We start from the raw sequence: 23,119 nt of genomic DNA on the forward strand, positions 1-23,119 counted from the left end.
GACAGTTTTTGAACCTCATAATTGACTACATCTAAAAAAACAAGTATAGAAAGGAATGTTTGAAACATGATCAACAAGACGTTAAAGAAGCAGAATCTTAACATTCAACATTGTTTTGTCATACCTCACATTGCTACCAGTGATTAAAAAAAACTACACGACTAAATGGAGAAATTGGAGAGATAATCAACTTTACTAATGAATCTTCATATGCCTGAGCCTAGAAACTAGAAAGGAATAAACATAGACAAGATGAATGGCATAGTTGTAGTTGTTGTTTGGTTGGGATCATCTTCTTTCAAGTTCAACCACCGGTTTAGGGTTGAGAATCCTCATTATGAATGCAAGTTTTCCTCCAGCCAGCATTGTGTATGTGAAATGCAGTTTCTCATGAATAAAATAAAACAAGAATATGGAAAGGGCCACAGCCATTGAGACTCCACTAATAAGAAATAGACCACGACACGTTTTCAGGTTTAGAATCTTTAAAGCAGGCTCAGAGTCCTTTGAGTGTGGATCTGATTTAAACCATTTCTTCTCCAACTTTGCTAAGCTCCCATTTTCTCGTAGTCTGGAAATCTGTCTTGATAACTCAGGGACCAAGGGTGAACCTAACGGGAATGCCTGCACATGATGAATTATTACATATAGAGTTGTTCATGATCTACAAACTTCAATAAATGGTATAACTAGTAACTAGTAAGTGTAGTGAGGAGAGGACACTCACAAAGCCAAAACCACTAGTGGTGACTTCAGACACAACCATGGAGTAGCCAGATGGATACTGAGCTAGGAATCCCTTCAGGTATGGAATTTCATCAATAATTGCATCAACACCACCATTCTTGCTTCCACGTGATAAAGCATCAGCATATTCCTCTGATGTATAATATGGCTTCAACCTGGTGTCTTTAAAATTCAAGTTCCTAACAATATCTCCCTGCACAAAGGAACCATCTCGGTATCCAATTAAGTCTCCCTTTGAGGCTAACCGAATTTGTTCAATGGTGAACAGTGAACTCAAGGTTGCAGTGTAGCTTGAAGCAAGTACCAGCACTACAAACAACCACACACTTACTACAAATCTTGACAAATTACTCTGCAACTTCTGCCCTGCAATTTTTGAACCACCACCTTAAGTTTTGACTCTTTTGTCCAATTCAAGTTTAGTTTACCAAGATTCGAAAAAACAAAAGTCTCCCAGCTGTATTGTGTCTTTTATCTCATGCTCCGTATATATGAAATACAAAAGTCTCTTAGACAACAGTGTAAAAAACTAAAACGGGATGTGAGTGAGAGCTTACTATGGGCAAAAACAAGGGTCGAAAAGGCAAACCATAATGTTGTTCCAATCTGTTGTGATGATGAACCTTGAAACTCTTTATTCGTCTGATGTTCAAGAATCCAAATGATAAAACCGAGTAATATAAAGAAAGAAGCAGATACAAGCCACAGATCTGAACTCAGTGGTTCCATAAAGATCCACATGCCTGCATGAGCATTTCGAGAAAGGGTTCCAACACCAAGATCGGTATATGGCAGTGTGAAGTCAACATATAGAGTTCTGTTAGCTGTGATTGTTATATCTCCAACTGCAGCATCAAATTCCTGGTGTAAATAAAACAGATTATAATATTTTTTCTGATGCATGGAACAAAGAATACAGGGTTCAAAAAGATGCATACCCCAGTATAGACTCCATATATAAGCTCGTTGTAATTTACTATTCTATCTTCTCCCGTAAATGGGATGAACTGAAAGGATATGCCGCGACCTAATCCTTTGAATGCAGCTCGGAATACGTCTGCACAAAACCCTGAAACGACTGTGGAATTAGTTTCAGCATCGTATTTCACTTGAAAAACTCTCCCCACTCCAAATTTTGGTGGAACGGCAATTCTGAGGATTTTGCTACTCACTTGTAGCATCCTGTGTGTTGGATTAGTTGTGATACCACCTTTAGGCCAGATGATGGCTTCCAGACCCTCATCAGAAACTGAATTATTCAAACTACCAATATTTTTGGTGAAACCAGCATCCGGTGCCCAAAATCCAACCCTCTTTTCACCTTTATCTATCACATTTACTATTTCCATGACTTGTGCAGCATTAATCTTCCCATTCCTAAGTTGGAAAGCACCACCTAAACCATGAAATGAGATGCTTAACATCTCATTCAGCAGAAGTGTTGTACCCCTTTGGCTTTGAGTCAACTCACTTGCAGTTGTATCCACATCTTTTCTCTTCAGTTGTTCAACTTGCTCTACAGCCATTGCTAGAGCTGAAACTGCATCGTACACCCAAAGAGCATAATAACTGTTTATCTCCTGGAGCTTCACCATCACATGGTATTTCCTTCTCCATCTGGAAGTGAAATTGTGAAGATCTCTTGATTGTGGAACGTATGATTTAAAACCCACTGCCCCTTGCATAGACTCAATAACTTCATCGTCCAGCAAATTCAGAAACTTCATAGTCTTACCGGTGATAATCCATTTGTATCCTTCATCCATCATTCCTAGATGCTTTGCATTCACCAAAAGGTGGGATGCAACAGAAGGGGAAGCATGCATGATAAATATTTTTGTTTGCACGGTTGAAAGCCTGTGAAGCTCTTCCTGGAGTAGTTCATTGCTCCAAGAGGTTGAAATTAGGCTCCTATGTGTTACCAGTATGCTCTTTGTTTGGAGAGTATTTGTCATATCTCTTCCACTATCACTATCCTCACAGATAAGGATAACTTCCTTCCATCTAAAGGATTCAGCCATTGCAGCAATCCCTTTAAATTGAGTGGTTTCATTTTCATCTTGTGTAACTTGAAGGAAATAAGGATGCTTGTTGCAAGAGAGACATGGTGAAAGTGAAAGAATAGGCACTCTAGCTTTGTCTCCCAAAACCGCCAGGAACTTTGCTTCAGCTGTTGACTCTGAACCTATGATTGCTTGCACTTTCGGCTTCTCCAAAAGATCAAGAGCTGATGGGCAAAAAAGACAATCATAAACAAATGAATTAAAACAATGAAAAAATATCCAAAGAAAACATCTTCATTGAAATTAAACATGTTGTGAAAGACGCGAATGACAAATTTGTATGACAAGTACATGCCTTTCATGTGTTGTATGCTTTTTGGTATTTACTTTTTATATCTTGTTACATGATGCGTTCAAAATGAAGTCTGAGATACTTAACTACATTGTAAGACTTACCAGCAGAGAGAGCATGCAGTGGGTCTCCATGGGTATCCCTATGGTGAAGAATTATCCTTGTTTGGAAGTGAGGGTTGACCATGTAAAACTCAGACACTGCCATGGTGATGCAGCTATGAACAGCCTTTCCAACCCCAGAATATGAATATGATGATCCCATATCTAGAATCACTCCCACTGGGATCTCCTTGTAGGCTAAATCTTCTTGAGCTTTTGTATATATCTGCAAGTAGAGCAACATCAACATTAAAGATGAAAGGTGTGTTCTCTCCCTGCTACTTATCTTCATTATTGAATGGTAAAAAATGCTCACGTTGCTGCAGCAAATATGAAAAATAAGCTTTGCTCTTTTCTCTATATTCTATTCATCTTGTATGTTCTTCACTCTTTTTATTGATTAAAATCATAACAAGAGCTTCAGCCAATCAGTTGACTCAATATACTTCCCCACGCATACATCATTCAAGTATTTAAACAAAAGATTTCTCTGTTTAAATATTATATCTCCTTAATTTAAATAATTACAACAGGGAAAGGTGTGCAATATTCTAGTGGATGAAGAAGAAGGGTAATCAGTCTTATCAAGAAGAATTCAAATATCACAACTACCTGGAAATTTCTTTGGTGAATTTAAGTATAAGCAGTCAAGGTGATCATATATGATCAAAACGTAAAGATCATTAAGAATGTAATCAAATATATAAATAAATCAAAATGTCAACCAGACATGCATCCTTCAACAAGATTTTCCATCAGTTTCTTTCTGAAAGGTGAGAAGCAATCTTTTGACTGAACCGAAGAAGAACCCACTCATCTTCTCTTGGACTATAGTATACTTTCCATGTTCAGTTGAGCAACTTCATTGAAGACCATATTTTATGAATTATGGGAGACATAAAAATGATAAGGGTGAAAAGTAGTAGGAGATCAAATTAAGATGAGTTATACCTGACCCAAGACGAAACATAATCTCCATCAGGCAATTCATCGAACACTTGATTTGCATCTCTGAGTTTTGACATTCCCCATGTAAAACCAGAACTTATAGAACCCATATTTGCCTTCATCTGCTATACGAATGTGGGGCAAGACCTTTTGAAGACTTTGTCAAGAACAAAAGGACCAGTAATTAAAAAAGAGAGTCACAAGCTAAAGGCCCGTACATAATAGATCTTAAATAGATATTGTTGAATGGAATAAGAAAATAAACTTGAGGATTAAAAAAAAAAAGATGAGGATTAAAAAAAAAGAGAATAATTGTATCTATGGACGTGCTCTTTCATCTATCCGCAGCTAATATATAGTCAATTACATTGGTACTTTGCGCCGATGTGGGATGGAGCTTTTACATTTTTGCCTCCGGTGACTGGGTAAGAAATTATAATTACCTTTGGCTTTGACCTTAATACGACAGTTCTGTTAATGCCACGTGTGTTGAGGTTCTCCGCCACTAATTAAGATCAGTAATAATGCTTTTTTATTTTTTCATATTGTTTGGATGGATTTTAGTTATAGAAAATCGTTTTACCAAGCTCAACTATTCTTTTAGAGGACACGGCCTTTTGTTATTGTTTGTTTTTATATAAAATTTGACAGTTCAATCTTCTTGTCAAAGACTAATAATCATATTTTTGAAACGTTTTTGATTATATATGCAGAAAAAGAAAATGTTTTCAGTTGAATAATTCTTTAAGTTTAAGTCCACAACATTTTTAAAATTTTATTTAGATTAAATGTATAAATAAATAAAAAATACTATAATATCATATGAAATGTAAAAAATCGAAGCATACAATATTTCGATGAAATGAAATAAACATCTATGGATACAACTACATATACATTTAATCAAGCTTAATTACAACTACATGGATTGACTCCATATATAAACCAACTCTCTTTTCATGTTTCTTCTTCTTATGTGGGTTGAGTTCACACCACCATTTAAACCACCATTCAATATTTTAGTGATTAATTTATCATTTGTATGATGACCGTTTTGGACATTCAATATACCAAAACCAAGGTATTACAGAGGACAACATAAAGCCATAAACATTTTTTTTTTTCATTTCAAGTTTGAACTAGACACACTAAATACTTGAAGATCGATTTTGAACAAAAACATTACGGGTTTGACGATAATTTGTAGTTCGTTTTAGCATGCTTCCAAGTATATAACAATCTGCTCAATAGATTTTGAATTTCTTTTTGAAAAGTATATTTGTCAATAAATCATATCACTGAGACATAATTGATTATCAGTTTGTTTGTTTTTATAATAATTAAACCATAAAGTATTTTACAATCTTCCATAAGCACAAGCAAAGTGTATCATAATTTGAGCGATCATGTATCAATAGGAATTTGAAAAAGCCCAAATAGGATTTCACCTATTTAACATAGTAAGGAAGGTCAAGAACATAAAGAAGGAAAAAAGCCCAAGTGACACCGGAGATCCCACCAAAAAAGAATCCACCAGTGAACTTAGCCCAACCATCGGCTGTTTGAAGTTGGTCAGGTTGTTTCTTCCTCCCGGTCAAAGTCAATGATGGTGCAATCGACGGTTCACCTTCTTTGAATGATGCAATTCCATACATAGTCAAGCAAATGCTAAGGATCACCACAAGCCCACCCGCGGCTAGTGATCCTGCTGCACCTGCATACTCTGTGTTCCTTAATGGGCCTGCTTTCACAAATGGGCCCACTAGGAAGAACCCATGGGCTAGCCCGACCTCAATGCCTCGGAGCAATGGGTTCACAGCGGTCCGGTATCCTGGAAGATTTGAAAGGTACCATGCAATTAGTGGGCTCGATGTCACTGGAGTCTCGAGACTTCCAATGAACGGGTCACCATTGATGGGTTGGACGACTTGGAATGTAGGCTGCATAGTTTTATCGTATTAGCAAACAGAAAATACAAATAGAACTAGACAAAATTCGTGATTATGCCCGACATAATTAATACATGTGATGTAACCGAAAGGATCCACAAGCCTCTATGACATGAAAACCATAACTAGTTTTAAGTTTTTACTACGGTACTTTCTCATATCTATTGAGAAAAAGACCATTATAACCTTCAACAATGGGCAATGGCTCAATCGTGAGCATCATATTTCTAGTAAAACAACTAGAACATATGCATTATCTTAAGGAAAAGTATGAAGCATTTGAATAAATTAAAATCAGCTTTTCCTTACAATACTACGATAAATCTTGAAATTAGTTACTAATTCTCAATAAACCGACAACATGAAAAGTAAAATTTAAAGGCATAACCTTCAGGAAATCATCATATAAGGCAAATACCACCAACTAAAGCATTTGAAATCAATCTAGCTCGATTGATAGCTAGTACTGAGCACTGAGCAGATCGTGGATCCCCAACATGGGCATTCAGTAAATTGCCCTATTAAATAAAATCTTAAAAATCACAGAAAAATGAAAAGAAGAAACGACCTTGTCGGTTTTTACTGCCTTGATAGTGGAGGAAGACCTCTGGGAAGAAGGGAAGAGCCTAAGAGGTGAACCAGAAAGGCCTTTGGGTGCAACCGGCCTTGTTGTGGTCAATGAGGAAGTCAAGCCAGTCTTGAGCTGGAGGCTAGCCATGGTCGATGCTTGTTGTCCCCAATTTCTTCAGTTTTGAATATAACTTATTATGACCATTTACTTCAGAAATTTGTGGGTTTGCCTTCAAAGATGATTCATGACACATGGATGGTCCTTATTGGATGATGAATATATGGATGGCTTGCCACCCTTATCCTATATCATTTGCTTGGATTGCCTAGTCTATGGAGGACAATTGTTTCCCATATTTCCTACTTTGTGTTAAATTATAAAGTTTGGTGGTTATTTTGTTTACATAAGTTCCTTTTTTTTGTTTCATGTAATATAATAAAAATAAATATAACTTGAAATATTTTCAAAAGTAAAAGTAATACAAATTTCTTTTGGGCATTTAATGACGAAAATTGTTTCGGGTTTAATTATCATATAAAACTAGGTGTAAATTTGTGTATTACATGATTAAACAAAAGATTAAATGCTAAAATATAAACATTAAATATTTTTTTAAATAAAAATTAAAATAAGAAATGAATAAACTATCAATTACATTCAATACTTTACATATATAAATATATAAGTATTATGTGGCTTTTTAATTTAAATTTTGAAAAAACCTACAGATGACATGTGGATATTATTTATTCTAAAAATAAAATAAAATGATAAATGTCAAAAATCATAAGAGATTGACACGTATTAAAAAAAAACCTTCAAAGAGGATTTTGACAATGTCAAAACATTGGCACATTGTATAAACCTGTTAATATTTTTTTGACATATTTCAATAGCTTTTTTAAACAACTAATTTTAATTATCACACTAGTAAGAAGGTAGAGGAGAAAACAATTTACAAAGAAAGCAACATAGCCAGGTTTTGAATCTAATTGACCAAGTTCATGACAATTTTACTATTTCTATTGACAAATCAATTAAAAGAATCATCTACTACACTATCAACAATCAAATATTTTCTTTGGGTATTATCAAACGCCGAAGAGTTTTGGAATTGTCATAGCACCCACCAAGTAGTTAACATAATTGCTTCCAAATCCGATTTCTTTTGCATAGACAAATGCAAATCATCTATCCATTGACAGACGTGAGTAACATAATTCCAATTCGGTTATATTACATTCCCCCACTTGAAAATTGCATTTCATGTTCTCGCTATAGTCTCACATTTAACAACAAATGATCTAAAATACTCCTCATGATTACCACACCACATGCACATAATAGAAGAGATGTCCACACCCCGGTTAACCAGATTTACTCTAGTAGGCAACCGATCACGCATAACCCTTCACCCAAGGATATTCACATTCATTGGGACAAACCGACCTCATCTAATGGCACCATTCCCTATCTCTAATAGGTAATCATCAATAAACTCACAAGGATCCTTCACAGTAAACACCCTTGAGCTTTACAAGTCCCAATTTGAACAAGTGATCAGAGGTGTTCTAATTCATATAATTCCTAAGAATTATTCTCCCGCATATCTTTACTCGACCAGTCTTTATATGTTTCCAAGTATAAAATCTTTGGAATCTAACCTTAAGCGAGGCACTTCCAATCCAAACTTCACTTTAGAATCTCGTATTTTCACAATTTCTCACATGTTATGAAGATTAAAACAAAGAACAATGTATTTCCCCTATAAAAGATTTATAAGTTGCAAACTTATAACAATCTGATTTTTTAGTAGTAGTTCGGATCATAATAACATTTGTGTCCATTTCTTTTTTTGTATCTATCAAACCAGTTATACTAGTTAAATCCTAACTAAAATTAAATGAAAGCAATATAAAGCGTATCATTTAAGAGCATAAAATATGAGAATGATGGAATCATAAAACCACATAAATATGTGTTTTCAAAGTGATATGATAACCTAATGAAATAAATTCAACATAATTAGTTGATCAAAATTAGGGATAAAATTTAATTTTATGTATATATTTATAATCTGTAATTGATATTTCAAATCATATAAATTTCAGAAAGATAATTAATAAATCAGAATCATATAAAATATAAAATAAATCATAAGGTTAATATCATTAAAACTTAATAAATAGTTTTAAAAAGTCTTTCGACAATTTTATGTATACCAGTCACCACCATAAAGGAGACGTCTAAAGAAGAATGGAGGTTGTAGGGAGGATACTAGGGAGGTTGCAGTGAGTGGCTTATGTGAACATCTAATGCTACATCAAATTATATGTGACACTGACATAAAACATGGAGTAACCTGCTAACTGGAAAAAAAAACCCTATCATTCCCTTTTATTAAGGGGATGTTTGGCAAAAAAAAATTATTGCTCATTAGTTTATAACTTATTAGCTTATAAGTTAATAAGTAAGTGTAGGGTAACTTATGAAAAAAATGACTTATTAGAGGTTCCCCACTGGAATAAGTTATTTTCATCCAAAAACTTTTTATAACTTATAGAGCGTGTTTGACAAAAGTAGCTGTTAGCTGGAAGCGGTTAACGGGTAGCTGATAGTAGGAAGTTGTAGCTTTTTATTTGTTACTCCCTCCGTCCCAAAATTATAGTACATCTTTTCTTTTTGGTATGTCCCAAAATAATAGTCCAATTCTAAAAATAAATAACATTTTTACCAAAATATTCCTTCATTATTACTTAACCAACTAAGCATTTAATAGAACATTAAATGCAAAGTAATGATAAAACTGTCATTTTATTGTATAAAGTTAGCGGTAGTTAATGCTTCTTTAATCTGTGTGTTTTTTTGTCTGTGGACAATAATTTTGGGACGGAGGGAGTATATGGGTATTTGGCAAAAGTAGCTGGAAGCTTTTGAAATATATAAAACTACATAAAAGACAACTGATTAAAAATAAATAAATATATACATATACTTTTAAGGATAATTATGGAAATTGATTTCAAAAGTTTGGTAGCGTTTTGTTAAACGCTACATGAAGTAGCTTTTAGATTTGGAGCGTTTTGTTTAAACTAAAAGTTAAAACTCGTATTACCAAACGAAACTTTTTATTTAAACTAAAGTGTTTTGTCAAAAGCTAAAAGCTAAAAGCTCTCAAATGCTTCCAAAAGCTTCATGTCAAAAACGCCCATAATGATGTGGAACCTAATAAGTTGTTTTAAAAAATTTAGCCAAACACCACTAAGATGTCATTTCATTGTGTATTTCCTTATAAAACACCAAAATTTAATTTAGGACCATTTAAAATCAAAAGCAACGGTTTAGCTGCTTTTAGTGGCAATGTTAATCTATTTGGGCTACCTAAAAGCCCATTCCATCATATAATTGGGTCTAATTATAGCCCGTTACCAGTTTTGTGGTTAAGTCCGATAACACAATGAGTCAATGACACAAACGCTCCGACTCCGACACATCAATGGTGTTGCAATTGTCGAAGCTCCCATTATTTCGCCGTTGCGGGTGGCTTAGCTCCAGCAATGGAGTCTTCTTCACATCCGAACATCAAAACTTCTCTCAGCTTCCAGGTACTTCTGCGTAATTTCCATTTCTTCGTTTCTTATCATTCGGTTCCTCGCGTTCATCTGTATCCAGTATTTCATGTATAAATCTTATAAAAATTGAGTTAAATTCTTTAAAAAAAATTTGGATATCATCAGCTTACTAGTGATTGTAGAATTTCTCGTGGAGTTAAATGATTTTGAGGTATTCTAACGCCCTTTTATGTAGAAAAGGAAGTATTCAACTATTAATTATAATTTCTGATGTCCAGTATTTACCTGTTGTTTTGTTAAGTGTTCATAGTAGTTTATGACTTAGTTACTTAATGTTCCACAAAACTATAACGATCAAACACATTTGGGTACTATTTTTTTCTGCCAATAAGGAAATTTGAATATTTCTTTTAAGGAAAGAATTACTATTTAGGTCGTGGAATTGGAATCCAGCTCCTTTAGCTCATATTTTGAACTGGTTACGCTTGAATTTTGATTCCTGGCTATGCAATTATGCTTTCAAGTTTCAAATGATATCAAGAGAAAAGGATTATGCTCTAATGATGAGAGTGATCAGGCAGTTATGATTTATCTTCTACCAGATGTATTCTGACTACTTGTACATTGCAATCCAGTGAGATGGCCCAACACCCACAAAAATTGTCCAGTCAGAAGCTTCGCCACTCTAAAGTCAGGAAAAGTTATACCGCCAAAGAAGTGAGCAATTCAATCTCTCTCACCAATTTAAGATCAACCTTGAATTTGATCTATTATTCTCAATTTATGTTTATAGGAAGAAGAGATTGGATGAAGTATGTCTTGAAAGGTTTCAGCAGTACAGTCGAAACTACATTCAATCATGGATCCTACAAGGTTACTCATCTCATAATTGATAATTCTGTGTTTTTTATGCCCTGGTTCCTCAAAGCTGACACTTTGTTCCCATGTGTTTGCATTTAAATTTTTTTACTTTAGGCAAGGTAATTGTTGATGGGAGAGTTGTAACTAAATCTGGACACCCTGTTTCTGATAAATCCGTTGTGGAAATCAAGGCTGAAATCCCGAAATATGTATGTAGGTGATTATTCTCCTAAATAGCTTTCTTTGTATATAAAATTTGGTTTCATTTTCATTGTTCAGTTTGTTGACTTGATGTTTACTTTAGAGCAGGACATAAATTAGAAGCTGCCATTGAACAGCTAGGAATCGATGTTACTGGTAAAGTGGCTCTTGACTCAGGGCTATCAACTGGAGGGTTTACTGATTGCTTGCTTCAGTATGGTGCTTCTTTTGTTTATGGTGTTGATGTAGGATATGGACAGGTAAATGTTATATATATATATATAATCAGAAAACACAAAATGATCGATTTATGGTTTAAATTCATACTAATTTTTTGTATAGGTGGCGGATAAAATTCGTCGAGATGAACGTGTTTCTGTTATTGAAAGGACAAACTTAAGATATCTTACTGAACTTCCTCAGAAAGTTGACTTGGTGACTTTGGATCTTTCATTCATTTCTATACTTGTGGTGAGAGCATTAACTTAAGCCCTTCCCTTGTGTAGTGTGTTTGGTATTTCATTCCATCCAACAAAACAGACCCATCATAGACATAAAGTTTATTCATTTCAATGATTTGTGTTTCATCTCTTTTGTAGGTCATGCCTGCTGTTATTAGCCTGATGAAAGAAGAAGCTACTTTAGTTACACTAATCAAACCTCAATTTGAGGCTCGTAGATCACAAGTATGAAAAAGCCAAATTCTTTTTCCTTTCATGTTTTCATCTCCTTTTTGTGGGTTAAATATAAGAAAATCCACACATTTCAATTATCCGTACAGGTGGGAGGAGGTGGAATTGTGAGAGATCCCTTGGTTCATCAAGAGGTATATAGTTTCTCTTCATATCAAATCACTTTTCATAGTTGTTAAAGACAAATCAATCTTCATAATTGATGGATAATTATAGGTGCGTGAAAAGATAGTGAAGGGTGTGGAAGATCTAGGATTCCAATGCAATGGCTGGATAGAGTCTCCATTAAAGGGTGCTGAAGGAAACATAGAATTCCTGGCTTGTTTTAGCAGAACAACCGTTGACTCACCAGTTAAAGTAGAGTAGATTATTAGAACAACTAAAGTTTTGGGAACAGATGTTATAAAAGTATCCAATGTTGATGACAGCATGAAATGAAATGTTTAACTAATTTAGCTTTTTAGCATTTCAAGTGGTAATTTTAGACCAAACACTTGGCCTACCACTGTAAACCATGATACCAAGTATCTGTCTGTTGAATTATGATCAGCAAGAAGTAGCTTCATCCACTCGCTTGTCCCACATGGATGTAACATGTACCATGGTCTATTCAAGTATGGGTGCTCCTATATTTAAGAAAATGAACATCACATCAATAAATCAAATGTTGATTATTTATTTAAAAGACTTGATGAAAACAATAACTTACTTGTTGAGTTATGAAAGTCCATTTTGAATCCATCAGCACATCGCTCGATTTGCTTGGTAGGTTCTTTTCAATTTCACCAACGTTCAGAGGTTGTCCATCTACATACTCCATAAGCATCAGTTATCACTTATCAATGCATGTAATGAGACATATCATATCTAAGTTCCATGCATGAAGGCAGTGATCAGCTTACCACTAGTTTGTGCATGGAAGTATAGCACCGGAACCCTATAGGAAGAACTGTAAACCACATGGAAATCATACCAATCTCCATCATTACTATCATTGTTGCTCTGTACCTTGCAAATTCATACAATTTCATCACTCATCATTAGTATTATCCTCTTAATCTCATGGAAATTGATTTCTGATGCAATCTCAAGGCCTAACAGATAACCAATAATGTTCCTAAAACTCTATGCAATGTTACACTTTTCATGGAATGGTTCGATTAAGCTGAAATCAAGTCAGAATGGGAATGTAACAAACATAAACATAAACATACCAAAGTGGCAGTATCAAAAGGTTCTTGGTGATCATTAGAATTGCCTTCATCATGCTCTTCCTGCATAAAATATGAGACATCAGATAACATTTTTCATGTCTTTGTATGCCAATTTTGTGTTGCGGTATGAATTCAAAGCTAGACCTCAATTGATCTCGGAAAGAACACGTGCTGTAAAGACAAATATCCTTCAGTAACTCTGTGAAACCCTAATCTGTTTGAGCAATCAATCCATGACCACTCAGGAAAACCAGAATTGAACTTGTTCCACTTTTGAGCAAAAGCATTAGCAGCATTTTGGAAATCAGTTGACGAGAGGCTTCCATCCAAAGTTGCCTGGTCTGAAGCCATTACAGCCTGAGGAAATAGTCACTGATACCAGTATATGAAGTTTTCATAAATATAAGTTTAAGTTCTTCATAAACGCCTATTTACCAAAAAAAAAAAAACTAACGGGAAATTACAATATTATCCAACAGATACACTAATAAAACTTCTATACAAAGATAAACTTCACATCAGGTTATAAATTTTGATACTAAATAACGTTTCTTCATCTTAAATTTTCAAAATGCTCACCAAGTACATGGCAGTACAGTAGTGAAGATATATAGTCAAAACAGAGATGGAACTAAAAGATCAAAAATTAAACCACAGACTACATATTGAGATTCAATTCGCCAAACCTGTAACGAATTACAGCAAAAAAAAAAAAAAAAACTGAACTGTAATTGAGATTCAATTCGCCAAAGCACAGAATTCAAGAGGCGGTATTGTAACTAGTTTGCAGAAGCAAAGCTACGCATAGGAAATTCAAACTCCGAAAACCTAAATCAGAATGAAAAGTTAATTACCGATTTTGAAGCTCCAAATATAGTCAGCCAGACCATTTCATGTCTGCCAGGACGAGGAGGATGATTGCTCAATGAATATGAAGGAGAAATCGTAGGCAGAAGGAGGAGACGCAGAACCCGGCTTTCCTTTTAAAAAACACTCAACAACAGGAGTGATGAACCGGGCGAAGAAGATGAACGTGAATTTGGGCGGAATTTTTTGACCCGAATCAATTTTGAACGCATGAAACAGGGTAAAATTGTACAATTGTACCATGGAAAATAATAATTTTTTTTTTTTTGAAAATAATAATTTTTTTTTTTTGAAACTGCAAATAATTTAAATAAATAATTAAACTTATAACCTCCACGTTAGTTGTATTTTTTTTTTGAAACTACAAATAATTTAAATATCTTTTCTGTCTACAAATAATTTAAATATCTTTTCTGTCTGGAATTGAACTCAAGACCTCCACGTTAATTGTTAGATTATAAACTTTCTTATTAGCCAAGTAAGCCAACTTATCAGTAGCAAATGGATCCAAGAAAGTTGCCCAATATATGAAAGTGCATTTCAACATTTTTAGTAAATTGTCCAAGATATGAAAGTGCATTACAACATAACGACTTAGCAGAAAACAATTTTTCAATTTCATGTGCACTGCATGCTCAAGATTTCTAGTTATGCCTATAGATGGATTTGGCCAACATATGTCTCCTGTGGAGTATCGTACCATCTTCAAATATCGACCCATGATTCCAATATTCCCAGCCAACAAGATATATCTGGTGTGCCGCAAGGCATGTTTAGACTCTTTTGGAGAGCATGCAGTTTATTGCAAAGAACCCATGGGGTTCAAATACAAGTACGATATGGTTAGGGATGTTTTGGTCGACATATGTAAGCGTGTCAGGGTTTCTACCAAGAAAGAGACTCTTATGAATTTCCTGACTGACTCGACAAAAGGAAGGTCAGGCCTTAGACCGGCTGACGTTTTGATTTTTGGATGGGTTGGAGGAAAACATGCATGTGTGGACCTTATAGGGGTATCCCCTCTCATAGGTTTGAGGGTCGGGGGTTTCACGGCGGGACATGCTGCATTAAAAGTTGTTATATGCAAGGTCACCAAACATGAAAAATCGTGCATAGAAAATCAACACGTGTTCATATTATTTGCATTTGATACGTTTAGTTTCCTTACGTCTGATGTGGTGGAGTTCCTTAGTAGAGTACAACAGATCATACATAACAATGTTATATCCCTAGATCTATGGATGTAGTCTTCAAGAAAATTGACTTTACCATACAAAAATGCTTAACGACACAACTTATTATCTGTTTGTCTTCTCATTCGTTGTACGACGATAGCTAAGATATATTAACTTTTAAACTAAAAAAAAATCATATTTGATTGATTAAAAAAATGTCTACTTTTTACAACTTCTTTTTTCCTCAAAATTAATCTCAAAAACTTTGAAACAACGTGCGACAAAAACCAAAATTTAAACAAAAACTTAAAAACGATTAATTTATGTTCATAACCACAAACAATGTAAGGAAATTGCCCCCGACATCGCATGATATAAAAATACCAAATTGCCCCTATCATAGCAAGATGGAAAGACCATTTTACCCCTAATGATTTGTGGATATAACGTGTATTGTCATATTTAATAAATCGTAAAAAAGCTTTTGTGTGTGTAAAGAAATATATTAAAATTTAAAATGAATGTCATATACAAATATAAAAGACCTAAATAATATGTTTCATCGTTAACCAAGGGTTTCTGCTGCAAAAAGCAAACTCCTAGTTCTTTTATTAGACATTTCATGTCATTCATTAAAATTCAGGGTAATCATAAAAATGACCATATCATAAAAATAAAAAATAAAAATAAAAAAAAAAAAAAAAAAAAAAAAAAAAACGTATTAGATTTGGATTTGTTTTTGCCATTTATTGAAATGACCGTTGAAATCGAAATAAAGGCATTGCGGTTTTCGGACACTATATCAAGTTGGTTTCCTTTCTATTTGCACATTCCTCTCTAAAAAAATCTTTCGCAACCATTATCCAGAAATTGTTCACGTTCACCGACTTTCCTTGAAATGGCGGTGTGAAGGCAACCTGTCATTATGTCGTGACCATGTCGACTAAGAAGATGAAAATCATGCCATCCGATTAGCTTGTCATCGGGTTTAAGAGGGGCTACATGGACCAAGGGTGTTGTTAATCTAGTCATTGGCGTCTGATCGAGTTGTTGAAAGAGTTTGACTATTAAGGGACTGTTGCGGGTTAGACACAGCTGGTCGGAGGTTAGGATCACCTTCTTGATTAGCTGATTGTTGGGCGAAACGAGTTACATATCTAGGAGGGCTGGTATCATGGTTTAATGAGGGACCTCGAGACACTACACGGGCAAGATGTAGCGTCAAACTTATATCAGTGACAAATGGAATAGAGTGAAATCAAATTGTTTGGTATATTACTAGTTTGGTTGGTTGTGTTTCTAGATTCCTTGTTTTACTTACACATTGTAAATTAGCTAGCCTTCCGCAAGAAATTTCGCAAATACTGTCTTCCCCATTTAGAGAAAAAAAAACAAACAAACAAACCACGGTGGATGCAAACTGCAAAGGACGTCACATACACTCACATGACCTAAATATGAAACGTACTTAGGCTAAAATATCATCAAACGTTTCTGAGAAACCTAAAAACAAATATCAAAGAAACAAGAGATACATTGATGTTGAAAAGTTGAGTCCAAATCTCCAACGGCAGGGTCACATGATGGTGCAAAAGCTGACCCCCTCATAATTAGCATATGGATCATGCTCTTGATATGGATATGATGGCACATAGGTTGCCGGTGGCAGGGGGTTTTCATAGCCATAGCTGGTGGTGTCGTAATTAGAAGGCAGATACTGAATCCCAGGTGGCCTCCTGTAAGCACTACTAGTAACTGGGTAGAATTCATGCTCAGGCAGTGGCCTTATATCCCTCCTCCTGTAGGAGGAGGATGAGGGAATATGATAACCATAACCAAAATTATGATTATTATAATTATAGTTATAGTTTGTGTGTCTTAGCTGTGGGTGATTGAGTTTTACATTGACGAGCTCCGCATGTTCACCTGTCCGCATCACTGCCTTGAGAAGTATGTTTGGATCAACCTCTCCAGATATTTTGAAAATATTTTTTTCAGCATCCCAGGTCACCGAATAGACTCCTACCATTACCATCTCCGTTGTTAAATCATAATCAAAAGTCAAAACCTAATTAATTTGATATAATATATACTACTATTACTATTTTTTGGCTGCTAACATAAAAACCTTACCACTGATAGAACGTAACACCTCAATCGTCTTCATCATACACGACTCACACTTGGAGTGGACTTTCAGGCAACACTCCTTCAAAACAAAAAAACCAAATACATCAAAAACCATCGTTCGTCTAATTTAATTCCTATGGTGATTGCTAAACTACATACAGTAATTAATTAACCAGATGGGATGGGTTTAATTACCATGTCTGCGCATGGCTCCATGGACATCAAATCAAACAACACGAAACAGAACAGAGCGGTGGGTGAGGAGATCAAAGAAACAAGTTATATTTCTTAACTAGTTATTATTATAACGATAACAATCCTAGGTAGCTAGCTATCTTTTTATACGTATTTGGAATAATTGTTTCTCCAAGATCATTTCCATTTTTGTTTTAAGGAAAGAATCTAAGTAAATCGTGGTTACAATCACACAAGATCTTAAATCTATCGCAGAAAAAGAAGCTCTATCAGCTTCCAGAATAGAAACTAAATCAAAGAATTGTAAAAAAAGATATCGTCCGAAATCTATAAATACAAAATATATCGTCTTCCCCATTTTTGCATTCATAGTTTCAAAAAGATATGGTCATATCGTCCATGCCATTCAAAGTTGTAATTAGAATACATCGAATCTGTTTATGTGCTCTATAGAGCTAGGCATATCTTCTAATCTGTTTTGTTCATATTATTGCAGAACTTCACCATTAAAGTGGATGTTGAAGGTTCCTGGAGGAAGACAGTGAGAAAGGTATGTTTCTGCATCTCATGGAAACACGCCAAGCCCCACTTATTGACCTATTTTAACATTTCTAGTAAATGGAACAAACAATATCACGTTGTAAAATTTGTGGAAACAATTACAACTCTCATTTCCTTTCATTCCAGAGCCAAAGATTTTACACTCCTAATCGGATCAAATAAACATAATGAGACTAGGAATACGCAAAAGTGTTGAATAACATGGTCTATTAAAAAAAATAAACATATCGAGTTGACTCAGTGAGTACAAAATGAGTCGCATCCTTATTGAGGCTTGGATGGAGTTGGAGAGGAAGGCGGCTTCATATCAGGATACTGCATTCAAAATGTAGCAAAATAATTAGTTTGGTTGACTTTCCATCATTTTGCTGATGAAAAATGTATGATCTTTTTACCATTGAGTATGGAGACAATGATCTGGACACAGGTCCCATAGATGATGTATTATGTTTGACAGAACCATTGTTGGTTTGTTTGCTTTCAGCTACAGAATCTATTTGGCTCTTGACTTCACTTTGTTCGTTGATTGCTCCATTGTTATTTACTTGTTTTGACTTATTGACTTTTGTTTTGAGGTTGATGTGTACGGAGGGTGGGAGAAATGTTTCTTGTATTTCCTGTTAACCAAAGAAAGTGCATAACAAATTATAATGGGTTGCTTGGAACATTAGCGTGTTACAATTAGTAGTAGTACTTAAAAGTATGGAGAAATAAACAACAGGTTGCTCTAAAAAACTGATCACTGAAATATGAATTATCAAGGAAAAAGTGAATGATACCAGCCACCCGCTGTTGCCTCTAACTCCACCTCGGATAGCATAAGCCTCTTTGAACCCGTTGTTGAACAATAACTCGGCTACCTTCATGGAGTTACCATCAAAACTACCTTACAAACAAAACAAAGGAATCATATACAGATCAAACTTCTCAGCTAAAGGAAAGATAAAAGACACATGGGCAACACAGTCATTTTCAAGTGAAATGAAACAATATATACAAACACTTAATAAGGAGGGGATCAAACTTCTTATTCTCTATCCATGTAGGAAGACCAATTTCGATTTGAATTAGGATTCATATACAACATAAGTATATTTGCCAAGACCCTAATCATTAGATAATATTTAGTGCTACTTATGCATTTTTAGATTAGGTTCCAATGAGTGTCCTTCCAATTGAATTGCACATTTAGACCAAATAACAAAGGATTTAACTTGGCCATTTGTTTATTAATTTTAACATACAAACACAAAGATTGGGATTAGTAGGTGCCAAGCAGTTTGTGAAGAAAGGTAAAGTGGTGGTGCTATAGTCTACAATCCAAATAACTCTATGATTTTAAATGTCTGTTTGTATGCAAAAACTCACTTGTCAAGAATGCAAATGGTGGTATTTGCAGGATCCCCGAAATTCTCTTTCACTTTCTTTGCAAAACCGTCGTCATCCCCATCACGAAATTCGACCTGAACAGCATTCTTACTAAAAATCTTCAAATTGGGCGAGCCCAGAACCCTCAGAGTCTTGTTATCTCTGATATCTAATAGCTGGGCATTTGGGTCATCCTTAAGCTTTTTGAAAGCATCAAGAGCAGATATGTCCTTGTACTTTCGCAAGTATTCTTGAGTCGCAGGGATGACAAACAGCCAAATGAAAACAACCCCAGCAACAAAAAACGGATATCTGTTGAAAAAATCATCAATTGAAACCAAAATCGACTCTAGGTTGATTTTGCTAGACGATTGGTCAATGGGTATTTCTTCAGAGGCAAATGAAGAAAGTGGAAATGGAAATCCCACAAAAAGGAAAGCCAGAGCTTGGGATTTGAGGGTAGTGTTGGTTGATTTGGGTTTTTTCTTGGTGAAATGAGAAAGGAATCGGATGGAATTTGGGGTTAAATGGCAACTAGTGAAAAGGAAAATGGGATTGGGTGTTTTGATTTTGTGGAATTTAGGGTTCTTTGGAGATGGTCGGGAAGCTGGGAGACCTATGGAGAGAGACTCCATGAGAGACAAAGAGAGAATCAAGAAGAAATTGTGCAAAGCTAGAAGAGATGATAAGATGGATGGCGGGATGATAATTAACCACCGTAACCGTGAACGTACTTTAATAATTACAATAACATTATGGAGTTTTCAGTTTTCTATAAAAACATTGACGATAGAAAAATATGGTCTTATTTAAAAAATCATATATAAACTATTCATATAAAATAAATAAATAAAATTTCATCATATTGATTCATTGTTATAATAAATAAAAAATTTCAATATAATATATACGTCAGAATTTTATTATATAATATAAATAAATAATTTTATTATTTTATTTAACTTAATGCAACATACGGATATTCATATGTAAAGATGAAATTTACATAGGAGAAAATTAATTAGGAACGTAATAATTTTTGTTTTATTTATTAAATAAATTATATTTTACTAGGACATATTATTCTATTAAATTTATTAAACTATTCATAAAACATCATTATTACTAGTAATAAAGATGGATGGAGTAAACAACGAGTTAGATGACTTTTTGGGAGTATGGACGGTACCGCAAGGAAAATCATTTCCTTTTTTGCGATGCCGCATAAATTCATCCCTCGTGGGAAAACTAACTCGTTCCACTACTTCTTAGCTTAACTTTTAGTTAATTGCACTTTATGCGTCGAAACTTGAACCAAAATGTGTTTGAATTTGAATTAGGAAGAATAGATCTTTATGTGTTGTTGGTTGGGAAGGTGAAAATGAAAGAAGAGAAAAATGTGATATGGTAGTGAGGTGTCAAGTAGGTTCAAAGGGTGGGGGTGGACTCCCTCAACTCTCCTATGTTTAATGTTGATTTGACATTTTTTGGTTACATGAATATTATGTGACTTGAATATTATGTGACTAGAAAGAATGTGTTTGAAAGAGTAATAATTTTTTTTCCTTTGTATAGAAACTATCATTTAACTTAATAAACTAAATACCATTTTTTAACCTTTTAAGATTTTTTTTATTGAGTTTGACATCTCTCTTTGTGTGTGTGTGTGTGTAATTAGTGTAACTGTAACGTCCGGATCTTAAGGTATTTTATTTGTAATTGAAATTATCATTTTGAAGGTTGACACGACGTGGTGGAGGCACCACCACGGCGTGGCGAGGCGATAAGGATTCATGTGTTTCATTTAAGCCACCACGGCGTGGCAGTATTGGCCACGACGTGGTGAATGGCTGATATGAAAACCATATTTTTCCGGTTTTGCTCCCTATTTAAAGGAATGATGAGGCTAGGGTTTGCTCATCCTCAGCCTCCATCAGCCCCTTCAAGCCCTAAAGAAATCCCTAATCACTTTCCTCCACTATTGAGCTAGTTTTGGTGTTCCTTGAAGCTAAAGAAGGAAGAAGGGGGAAGAAGGAAGCAAAGATCAAGCAAGCAAGTCTCCATTCTTTACCTTGGCACAATTCTGGACCTTTGTAAGTGTCCAAGACTTGATTTTTATCATGTTAGGTTGCTAGATCTTGAGTTTTGTCCCATAAACTTCTTGTTCTTATTTGTTGGAATGGCGAGATGTAACATCCCAAATTTAAGATCAAAAATTTCGTTTTAATTAAGTTATTATAAAACCAACAGTATGAGAAAACATTCATAATAACATATGATGGCAAACCAGTATGTCAATAATTTAAGCATGTCATCATAAAACAATATCAGAGTATAATCCTAAAGATCTCATGTGCGGAAAAATAGTGTGATGCGTTGCAATCGAGGCAGCTCCTTTCTTTTGAAAACGAAGTACCTGAAACCAAAATTGTAAACCGTAATCACAAAGCTTAGTGAGTTCCCCCATCATACCACATACCATACAAATCACGTAATGTCAGGCATATCTGGGTGTCCAGCCTACCCTGTCAGACATATCTGGGTGCCCGACCTACCCTGTCAAGGATATCTGGGGGCTCGACCTACCCTGCTGAGCATACCGAGGTGATCGACCTACCCCACTGTCAGGCATGTCGGGGTTCCCGACCTACCTCATGCCAGGCATATTTAGGTGTCCGACCTACCCTCTTGTGTATCTCAACCGGTTATGGGGACTATTTCACCCCTACCACTACCACATAATAACATAACATAACATAGACCTACCGACAGACATATCGGGGTGCCCGACCTACCCCTTTGGTCCTTTTGACCGGATACAGGGACTATTCCCCCTACTACCACTATCACATAACATCATACCATACTAGCACATAAAACATAACAGATAGTGGCATACCAGACAATTATCACAAATACAATCATCTAACAAACAACTCCTACTAGTGGACCGGCATTATGGCCTTAGACCCACTTCTACTGTAAGGTAACTCACTTCGAGCTGCTGAAATCCATTACAAGAAGTCCTTAGTTGTTGTCCTACCAACTCCTCGAACTATCAATACCAAAATATCACCCAATTAGCAGTTGAGTCTCAAACCATGATCCTTAATTCTTACTTGGGGTGAAATGACCGTTTCACCCCTGGTCCATTCAATACTCACAATCGAGGCCCAGAACTATAAAATCCAATAAAGTCCATCAATGGCCCAATTTTCCAAACTAGGCCCAAACCCTTTCATGGGCCTTTTCCTAAAGCCCATTGGGCCCAATCAAGGTCTAACTACATTGGGTCCACTAAGGCCCAATTCATCATCCAAAGCCCATTAGGACAAGCCCAACCAGAAGTCCATTACTCTAAAATCCTTAGCCCATTATGAGCCCAAACCAAAGGATAAGTCCAATACCAAGCTAGCTCACAATCAAAGAGCCCAAAACTTGCTCAGGTGATGCTCACGCCGTGAGCACCTTATGCTCACTTCATGAGGTCATGATTTTGGCCCAGAAACTTCCTCAAATACGCTCTCACGTTGTGAGGCTTCATTCCTCACATCGTGAGTTCAGATCAGACCAAAAAAATGAGCATTAAGTTCCTAATCCATTAAGCCTTAA

General features: G+C 35.3%; 5 protein-coding genes and 1 long non-coding RNA gene across 10 annotated transcripts; 1 reads left to right on the top strand and 5 right to left on the bottom strand.

Annotated features, from left to right (window-relative positions):
- Positions 1–81: 81 nt before the first annotated feature.
- On the bottom strand, positions 82–4,536 carry LOC145072099 (glutamate receptor 1.2-like). Of its 3 annotated transcripts, none has more exons than XM_079018477.1 (7): positions 4,155–4,536; positions 3,929–4,063; positions 3,207–3,429; positions 1,686–2,974; positions 1,305–1,608; positions 728–1,113; positions 82–624 (listed from the first exon to the last, which is right to left on the bottom strand). In XM_079018477.1, exons 3-7 carry the CDS (start codon positions 3,364–3,366, stop codon positions 289–291), a joined length of 2,475 nt encoding a protein of 824 aa, XP_078874603.1. In that variant the 5' UTR covers positions 3,367–3,429; positions 3,929–4,063; positions 4,155–4,536; the 3' UTR covers positions 82–288. The 3 variants fall into 3 exon arrangements, with proteins under 3 accessions (XP_078874603.1, XP_078874601.1, XP_078874602.1); XM_079018475.1 differs by having other exon boundaries at positions 3,520–4,063; XM_079018476.1 differs by lacking the exon at positions 3,929–4,063.
- Positions 4,537–5,460: 924 nt separating this feature from the next.
- LOC145075221 (photosystem I reaction center subunit XI, chloroplastic-like) lies at positions 5,461–6,900 on the bottom strand. The gene is made up of 2 exons (XM_079021523.1): positions 6,669–6,900; positions 5,461–6,091 (listed from the first exon to the last, which is right to left on the bottom strand). The coding sequence occupies exons 1-2, from the start codon at positions 6,816–6,818 to the stop codon at positions 5,600–5,602; spliced, it is 642 nt and encodes a 213-aa protein (XP_078877649.1). The 5' UTR covers positions 6,819–6,900; the 3' UTR covers positions 5,461–5,599.
- Positions 6,901–10,119: 3,219 nt separating this feature from the next.
- LOC145074197 (bacterial hemolysin-like protein) lies at positions 10,120–12,488 on the top strand. Its single transcript, XM_079020604.1, has 9 exons — positions 10,120–10,276; positions 10,879–10,960; positions 11,037–11,116; positions 11,219–11,321; positions 11,409–11,565; positions 11,648–11,776; positions 11,905–11,991; positions 12,087–12,131; positions 12,214–12,488. Exons 1-9 carry the CDS (start codon positions 10,168–10,170, stop codon positions 12,361–12,363), a joined length of 942 nt encoding a protein of 313 aa, XP_078876730.1. The 5' UTR covers positions 10,120–10,167; the 3' UTR covers positions 12,364–12,488.
- Positions 12,343–14,274, bottom strand: ATG10 (autophagocytosis-associated family protein). Of its 3 annotated transcripts, none has more exons than XM_079020606.1 (6): positions 14,066–14,274; positions 13,356–13,568; positions 13,212–13,271; positions 12,900–12,999; positions 12,707–12,804; positions 12,343–12,623 (listed from the first exon to the last, which is right to left on the bottom strand). In XM_079020606.1, exons 1-6 carry the CDS (start codon positions 14,099–14,101, stop codon positions 12,450–12,452), a joined length of 681 nt encoding a protein of 226 aa, XP_078876732.1. In that variant the 5' UTR covers positions 14,102–14,274; the 3' UTR covers positions 12,343–12,449. The 3 variants fall into 3 exon arrangements, with proteins under 3 accessions (XP_078876732.1, XP_078876731.1, XP_078876733.1); XM_079020605.1 differs by having other exon boundaries at positions 12,900–13,005; positions 14,066–14,273; XM_079020607.1 differs by having other exon boundaries at positions 12,900–13,005; positions 13,356–13,583; positions 14,066–14,272.
- A 2,332-nt stretch (positions 14,275–16,606) lies between these two features.
- On the bottom strand, positions 16,607–17,723 carry LOC145073347 (uncharacterized). Its single transcript, XR_013691326.1, has 3 exons — positions 17,579–17,723; positions 17,387–17,462; positions 16,607–17,275 (listed from the first exon to the last, which is right to left on the bottom strand). It is a non-coding gene; the product is annotated as an uncharacterized LOC145073347 (long non-coding RNA).
- Positions 17,724–18,224: 501 nt separating this feature from the next.
- LOC145073346 (Rhodanese/Cell cycle control phosphatase superfamily protein) lies at positions 18,225–20,226 on the bottom strand. Its single transcript, XM_079019898.1, has 4 exons — positions 19,508–20,226; positions 18,919–19,021; positions 18,535–18,756; positions 18,225–18,454 (listed from the first exon to the last, which is right to left on the bottom strand). The coding sequence occupies exons 1-4, from the start codon at positions 20,140–20,142 to the stop codon at positions 18,404–18,406; spliced, it is 1,011 nt and encodes a 336-aa protein (XP_078876024.1). The 5' UTR covers positions 20,143–20,226; the 3' UTR covers positions 18,225–18,403.
- Between the last annotated feature and the right edge of the window lie 2,893 nt (positions 20,227–23,119).

Source organism: Lactuca serriola, chromosome 9 (assembly GCF_051521515.1).
Source record: "Lactuca serriola cultivar US96UC23 chromosome 9, Lser_US96UC23_V15, whole genome shotgun sequence".
Lineage (NCBI taxonomy): Eukaryota > Viridiplantae > Streptophyta > Magnoliopsida > Asterales > Asteraceae > Lactuca > Lactuca serriola.

What these genes read in the sequence shown, in the direction of transcription:
- LOC145072099 (XM_079018476.1), bottom strand. Translation starts at nt 3,366, where the DNA reads ATGGGATCATCATATTCATATTCTGGGGTTGGAAAGGCTGTTCATAGC. An exon ending in TATATGGAGTCTATACTGGG is followed by an intron (nt 1,609 to 1,685) that starts GTATGCATCTTT and finishes TATTTACACCAG; the next exon opens with GAATTTGATGCTGCAGTTGG. An exon ending in GACCCTTGTTTTTGCCCATA is followed by an intron (nt 1,114 to 1,304) that starts GTAAGCTCTCAC and finishes CAAAAATTGCAG; the next exon opens with GGCAGAAGTTGCAGAGTAAT.
- LOC145075221 (XM_079021523.1), bottom strand. Translation starts at nt 6,818, where the DNA reads ATGGCTAGCCTCCAGCTCAAGACTGGCTTGACTTCCTCATTGACCACA. An exon ending in AGGCAGTAAAAACCGACAAG is followed by an intron (nt 6,092 to 6,668) that starts GTCGTTTCTTCT and finishes AAAACTATGCAG; the next exon opens with CCTACATTCCAAGTCGTCCA.
- LOC145074197 (XM_079020604.1), top strand. Translation starts at nt 10,168, where the DNA reads ATGGTGTTGCAATTGTCGAAGCTCCCATTATTTCGCCGTTGCGGGTGG. An exon ending in TTGATGTAGGATATGGACAG is followed by an intron (nt 11,566 to 11,647) that starts GTAAATGTTATA and finishes TTTTTTGTATAG; the next exon opens with GTGGCGGATAAAATTCGTCG. An exon ending in ATCCCTTGGTTCATCAAGAG is followed by an intron (nt 12,132 to 12,213) that starts GTATATAGTTTC and finishes GGATAATTATAG; the next exon opens with GTGCGTGAAAAGATAGTGAA.
- ATG10 (XM_079020605.1), bottom strand. Translation starts at nt 14,101, where the DNA reads ATGGTCTGGCTGACTATATTTGGAGCTTCAAAATCG. An exon ending in TATTTGGAGCTTCAAAATCG is followed by an intron (nt 13,569 to 14,065) that starts GTAATTAACTTT and finishes CTATTTCCTCAG; the next exon opens with GCTGTAATGGCTTCAGACCA. An exon ending in CTTTTGATACTGCCACTTTG is followed by an intron (nt 13,006 to 13,211) that starts GTATGTTTATGT and finishes TGAATTTGCAAG; the next exon opens with GTACAGAGCAACAATGATAG.
- LOC145073346 (XM_079019898.1), bottom strand. Translation starts at nt 20,142, where the DNA reads ATGGAGTCTCTCTCCATAGGTCTCCCAGCTTCCCGACCATCTCCAAAG. An exon ending in GAGGCAACAGCGGGTGGCTG is followed by an intron (nt 18,757 to 18,918) that starts GTATCATTCACT and finishes TTTGGTTAACAG; the next exon opens with GAAATACAAGAAACATTTCT. An exon ending in CATTGTCTCCATACTCAATG is followed by an intron (nt 18,455 to 18,534) that starts GTAAAAAGATCA and finishes TTTTGAATGCAG; the next exon opens with TATCCTGATATGAAGCCGCC.